Consider the following 7,012-nt stretch of genomic DNA (forward strand, 5'->3'; position numbering starts at 1 on the left):
AACTCAGAGTTCAGCGGCTCTTCCTGACTGAGTGTGCTTCACTGCTGCGTGGGATGAAGGGAAGAGGACACACACATATGCTACTAAGAAGCCTTGCTAGAATCCTCAGTTCCAGAAAACTAGAAGCAATACCCCTCCCATCGCCAGAGAGTCACTGGCCTGACTCAGAGGGAGTTCCCTCAGCTCAGAGGGGATTCTCTTTACACTAGCAAGCAGAACAGTGGAGATGACTATTTTAGAGGAGAAGATCTCTCTCTTTCCCCCCAGCCTTCCTCCTCATTCTGCTCTGTCTTCAGGCATGTCTAGGGTGAATCCAGGTGCTCCAGCATTTTCCACTTGACAGCATGGGTATCTGCTAACTCTTCTATTCCTGCCCAGAGGTAACTAAGAAAGCCGCTCTGAAAATAGTCTCTGCCTTGATCTGTGACGATACTGTATTTCACTCTTCTCCTTTACAGAAATCACTGAAATATCTAGTCCTATAGGTGCTTGCTTGACCTTGAGCCCAATATCACAAGAAGCAAGTTGCAGGGCAGACAAAACCAAACCTTTCAGACAGATGAGAGGTGGCGAAGTCCTATGAGACACTAGGACTCTTGTAATCAACTCTTGTAGCTTTTGGCACTAGTACCCAAGTAAATTAGTGGAGTACACATGCAAGTGGTGGGTCACTAGCATCAGTGAAAGCACAGCTCAGATTTTAGCCCATGCCACCAGCCAGGCCAGTGGGCCAGATTTAAAGAATCAGACTTGGGCAAGAGGTTTGTTTGCAAGAAAGATCCAAGAGTCCAGGTTAACTGTGCTATGAAGACATGCTCCAACTGCTGCTCTAAGAATTACAGCCATGACTGAGTGCTAAGGCACATTGGAGGCTATGTCTACACCATCCAGTTACCGCAACTGAATGGTCTGGCCCAGCTGTGAACAAGCCCACTACAAAACCAGTGTTCTTTGCTGTTGTCCCTGCGCTCTTTCTGCAATAGCCGGAGATGTGCCTGGGGACCAATGCCTTAGTTCTTTGTGCCCAGTCAACTGGATGAGAAAGATATAGAAGAATATAACTGTCCTTTGCTCCGGGTAGTTATTGGAGGGGCACTGGTGGGCTATCAGCCTTTTGGTAATATTTCCTGTGAACTCCCTATAAAGTGGGTGGGTTTGGGCCCAAGTTGAACTAATTGTATCCCAGCCTCCCAGCTGGGTAAATAAGAGTCCAGGCTCACAGCACCTCCAAACTCAGTCAGAGGTGCTACAGTGGGCAGTAGAGGGCTTAAGGCTAAAACGCAAGTACAAAGCAGGTTAACTAGGCAGTGTAGATATATTCAGTACAGACTGGAATCATTCTCCAAGGGCCTGCCTGTGAGAAATATCTGGCCCCTAGAAGTAGAGTGTTTTAAAAGAGTAAGACCCATAGGAATTATCAACATGGGGGCACAATGGAAAATTAACCCAAATTTTGAAATGGATGGGTTAAACTGCAGCCAAAGAGGCATGAGCAATGCCATTCAGAATTAGTGATCCTAATTTGAGTTAGCTTAATTCACTTCTGAAAATTCACTTTTGAAGCAAATTAAGGCCACAAGAAATTCTGCAAGAAAGAGTCATGCAGGGGTTTAATGCAGTTTAACTAAACCTCTAAAAAGTTAGTTGGGATTCGTATTCTTGACTGCCCTTACCATGACAAGCCCCAAGGTACATGTTCTCAAAATACAGCTCAAAAAGAACATCTACTTAAGAACCAGCTTGCAGACACTTATAGGATAGTGCTAGAAGCAGGTTAAGAAAAGTTTTCTAGACCAGCAACCGAGGATAGCCTATAACACCTGCATGAAAATGCTGACTACCCACTATTCAAGCTGCTGACCTGCACTTAACAATCCTAGAGGCACTAACTCATCGCTCTGATGACCTGCAACTGAAAGTGATAGTGTCCATTTCTGACTCCCAAGCAGAAAAAAGAGCCAATTGTCCCACATGCACTACTACTTTTCTGCCTGCCTTCTATGGCTCCATTCAGCCTGCTGAGCTGCACAATTGGCCTTCAGGAAGGGAACTCATGGCCAATTCATACATATATCCCCTCCTGCCCTCTGGGGAAAACAATCACTGTTTAACAGCATTCAAAATGGAAACAGAGCCCAGTGCTTGTTAACCCAAGGTCAAATCCCGTCAGGCAATGCAGGATGGATTGTCAGGGGCAGGCCAGCTTCTCCTGGGGGAAGAGGACAACCTTTTACAAAATTAATGCATTTCAGCTACATTTCTCTTCCCTTAGTACTTGGGTTTCTAGGGACAGTTCACATTTAAAATGGAAATCTGTGCTTTGCAGGAGCTCATCTGCTCCTGCTTCCTTTCAAGTCAGAACCTTGTATGTGTGATGTCTCCTTGTAAAGAAACCATAATAATTATGATGACAGAGAACTGAGACGTCTGGTGAGGAATACACATCAGGGAGTTTGGACAGAATGAAATATGATTTTTGGTTGCTTTTAAGTATCCTACAAGAATTCAGGAAACAACAAAAGATACAAAGTGTGGACTGAAGAATATTTTCCAATGAGAACAACTTTCAAGGTGTCTCCTGAATACACTGTTTAACACTGTCCTCTGAATTTTAGCTTGAAAGAAGACACAGGCCCATGGAAGAAGCATCTTCATGATCACATAAGCTGAATATGCACCATGAGAGCTGGGTATCACTATTATTTCCCTAACACTAGTGCCAAGCAGCTGATCTTCACAGATGGACTCTTCTAAAATGCCATGCTATGCATTTAGGGGATCATGCAATGAGTCAGCAATAAAGCTTTGTCATTTTACTGTATCTTTCAGCATAGGACCTCAGAAACATTAAGTCAAAATACTCCCATGAGCCAAGTCTCTGTTATCCTCATTTCACAGATGGGAAGCCTGGCACACAGCATATAAATGCTCACCCAAGGTCACAGTGCATGATGGGAACAGAGGCAGAAAGAGAACGCAGGTTTCCTCAATCCTCGTTTCTTGCAGCTTGTCAGACTATATCACACCACCTGCTCCTAACGTAGCCTACACCATGGGCAGGAAAAGTTCAAATCTCTTTCCACCTCAGCCCACCAGTTCTGTTACCCTACTATTCATTATATAAGGGAAGGAGTATAAGAAACGGATTAAAGACTGTGACTTGGAGAGTCCTGCACTCTGGTTTCTACTGCCAGCTCTAAAAAAATAAAAATAAAAAGATTAACTAAATGGCTCAAGAAGTCACTTGGGACCAGGTCTACAAGATATGCATGGCTTTTATATGCCAGGAAATGCTTTGCAATAGCTTTCCAACTGGACACATCCAAAGAAGGCTAAGCTCAACTGCAAAAAGGCATACTTAGTGAGGATTCAGGGCATCCACCTGGGGAGCTACTGCAGATTAGCCATTGATTTTAAACTCACACCCGTGCTTATTTCCTAATCGCCTCCCTATGTAGAGAAGCCTTTAAATGTGATGCCGTGGTTTTCTCACCTATTAAATTGGGATAATGCCAGTCCAAACCTGACAGGGATGTTCTGAAGCTTTACTAGCTTCTATTTGGGGGAAAAAAATCTCAGGAGTTTTTTGTCTGAAAGGTGCAAGGAAACATCAAGCAATGGACCAAAAAGATTATAAATAAATACAACTGCTCTTTTGGATTCTTCTGGTTCAGAGGAAAATGCATTGCTGCCATGGTCATCAACATGGAGCCCAGGCGCCACCACATCCATCTCAACATCACCTTCTGCTTCAGACCTTGCCTCTCTAATCACTTTTTTTTGCTCATTTAGCAATTGCTTCCTCCCTTTTTTGACACACTTTCTTGCCACCTCTGACATGAAAGCTCTCCCCTCTGCAGCTTCTGCTATCTGGAACAACCTTCCTGTCATTATGTGTAAATCAACACCATGTCTGTCTTACTGTCAGCTGAGACTTCAAACTCTTGGTTCCTCCTTTCTTATTGGCCTTTTCACTGGACATTTATTTTATTCTGGTTTGTCTCTGCACTATTGTTTTGGGCTCCATGCTGTCTGCTCTCTTGTATTTTTTAGTTATTAAAGACTACTGTGACAGTTTGCATGGAAAATTCAACGCAAGGGCCTTACTGAATTCTAGCACATTCAGTTCAGGAGAAACCCAGTATCCAGTGAGCGGGGTTCCAGGTAGCCAAGTTAAAGCAGACATCTTACCCACAAGGTCCATCTTGGCACTGTAGCTCCCAAAGTACCTCTCATCAGTGTTGGGCGTGTGGCACTCATACTCGCCAGCATCCCGGTCCTGGAGCTCGGTGATGTGCAGCAAGACGGAGTCTCCTTGAGCCCTCTCCACATAGATCTCCCTGTTGCGGACACGCTGTGTATAGATGGCATAAGGGAAGGAGGGGTCCATGGTGCTGACGATCTGCACTTCCCGCTCTGGGGCAGAGGGCAGGTAAATGGACCACTGGAAATTCTGCTCTGAAGGTCCCTGATAGCCGCTGACCTTGCACCAGAGAGTGATGTGGGAACCCTCGGTGCGGTACAGGGGGCCCTTCTGGACAGTGACCTGGCGCTGTGCTAAGGCCATGCCTGCAAAAAGGGGAAAGGCAAAAGTTACTTTAGAAAAGCATAAGCATTTTGCAGACTTTGCTACTTAATAAGTATTATTTTACACATGCAGAGGGCACCTTTCTCTCCAATATCATTCAGTTCTCATGACTGCCTTATGAGATACTCCGAAATCACTCTCACCAAGTAGACAGGCAGGTTGAGTATGAAGAGTGACTTGCCCAAGGTTAGAACAAGAGCTAGAAGCTGGTCCGGGAATAGGGCCCAGGTATCCTGGCAGACAGTCAGTAGGCAGTGCTCTAGCTCTAACTCAGTGGTTCTCAACCTTTTTAGCAATTCTTCTGTTGCAAATTGCTCTGAAAGACCACAACAGCCAGAATGTTTTGACACTCTAGATTCGTATTTGAAATCCCTGGGTTTGTCTTGTGACTCACGTGTAAATGTTTGCACACCTAGGTACACAGAGCAGCACACAGCACCCTTAAACAGATCTCATGTCACCTCAGGGTGCCACAAGACCTTGATTAGCACTGCTTTAACCTCCCCCACTCTCAGCTGCCTGTCGTTGTACAGCTGCACCCTGTAAGCCATTAGTGACTTAGGTATCAAGAGCCTAAACCACAGCACATTGAGCTCTGTCATAGCTACCTCCCAGCTGCTTCAGGAGATGCTGACCAAAGGAAAGCATCTTAAAAGGAGCTACATGAAAAGAGGTTTCGATATGTATTAAGTTCTTTTCCCATAAGGAGCCAGACACAAAAGCACAATCCTATTAAAATAGGAAGTAAGGCCTGAAAGTGAAGCTGAATAAGCCAAATTCACTGTCCAAGTAAGGTCAAAACCAAAAAAGGTGAATAGGCATGATTAGACATGTCAAATGGAAATATTTAAAAATTATAAGGAGTCTTTTTTTAGTGTCTATTTTTTTATCTTGGCTGTGTCCCTTTAAATAGAAGAGTGGCACAGAGAGAAGAAACAACAGTACAGTACTTGATAGCATAGTAATAAGCACCTAAAAATACAACTGCTTGAGAGATGGTGAGGAAGGCAGAAGAGAGGTTCTCTTTGCCATTCGATTATTTGTATTCCTCGTCCCAAATGCTGCTGGAATGGCAGGTAGTTTAATGACTGACTATGGTATTTGAGCATTTTGAAACAAATCATTTCTTCTTTGAACGAACAGCATGGCAATAGCTGTAAAGAACAAGGCAAATGCAGTGAGAACTATTTCACACTTTTAGCATCCCACATGGAAAATTGGCCAGTTTAAAACTACACACCACCAGGATGCACAAAAGAAAAGCATGTGCGGGAGAGAGAGGGGCCGAGGCAATGTGATTAAAGAGTAGTTACTGTTTTAATGCCTAAAGATTAGTAAATGAAAGCACATCTGACACAACTCATTAGCTAAAACTAGCTATCCCTCTTCCTCCCAGCTCTCTGGTCTCCAGAGCTCTCAGATGACCATGTTGCTGTCAGAAAACATTAGGATGGCTTGAAAACCTCTCCACAGAACCCAGGTAACATTCTGTCATGCTGAAAAGCAACCCAGAGGAAGCACAAACAAAAGAGAAGGACAAGAACAATGCAATTTTCACTTCTGAGTCTCTGCCTTTTTGCACCGACTTCTGCTATTCTACTGTCATGTGCCAGTACAGAACCCATTACAATATTTAGGAGCTTCTTTCCCTCTACTCCCTTGGGCTTCTGGGTTATATAACAGCAAATCTCTTGTGGCTACCTCTTCACTTCATCTCCGCAAAGAAAGCTGTTAAATGCCCATACAGTCACAGAATACAGGACTTCGTCCCTCCTTCCCCAAACCCAATGTACCTTTTCCAATCCCTTCCTCTTACCACTGCAGACAAAGCAGGGAGAATCTCCAGTTTCCAGCAGTGATTTTTAATATCCTTTGCATATTAGTGGGTTAAATACCCTGGAAAATCACAGGCTCAGGGGTGATCTGGTGGCCGCCTATAAGTTTGTTAGGGGTGTTCACCAGGATCTGGGGGATGTCTGTTCACCAGAGCGCCCCAAGGGATGACAAGATCGAATGGTCACAAACTCCGCTGTGACCGATTCAGGCTGGACATAAGGAAGAACTTCTGTACTGTCTGAGCCCCCAAGGTCTGGAATAGACTGCCGCCGGAGGTGGTTCAAACACCCACTATGAACGCCTTCAAGACACTTTTGGATGCTTATCTTGCTGGGATCCTATGATCCCTGCTGACTTCCTGCCGCTGGGGCAGGGGACTGGACTCGATGATCCTCCGGGGTCCCTTCCAGCCCTAATGTCTATGAAATACCCAGCTAAGTGACAAAACAGCAAATGTCACACACAAAGGCCTGTCATCTCTTATTGCATAAATCAGATGCAACTTTGAATAGATTCATAGATGTTAGGGTCAGAAGGGACCTCAATAGATGATGATCCGACCCCCTGCATAGGCAGGAAAGAGAGCGG

At 44.7% G+C, this 7,012-nt stretch overlaps 1 protein-coding gene across 1 annotated transcript in view; it reads right to left on the bottom strand.

Moving 5' to 3' along the window:
• Nucleotides 1-7,012, bottom strand: part of IGSF3 (immunoglobulin superfamily member 3) — a 147,660-nt gene that overhangs the window by 93,587 nt on the left and 47,061 nt on the right. The window contains 1 exon segment of the mRNA XM_006018883.2: nt 4,192-4,569. Within this exon segment, the coding sequence (XP_006018945.1) occupies nt 4,192-4,569 (378 nt within the window).

The sequence above is a fragment of the Alligator sinensis genome, unplaced genomic scaffold (genome assembly GCF_000455745.1).
Source record: "Alligator sinensis unplaced genomic scaffold, ASM45574v1 scaffold19_1, whole genome shotgun sequence".
NCBI classification, from domain to species: Eukaryota; Metazoa; Chordata; order Crocodylia; family Alligatoridae; genus Alligator; species Alligator sinensis.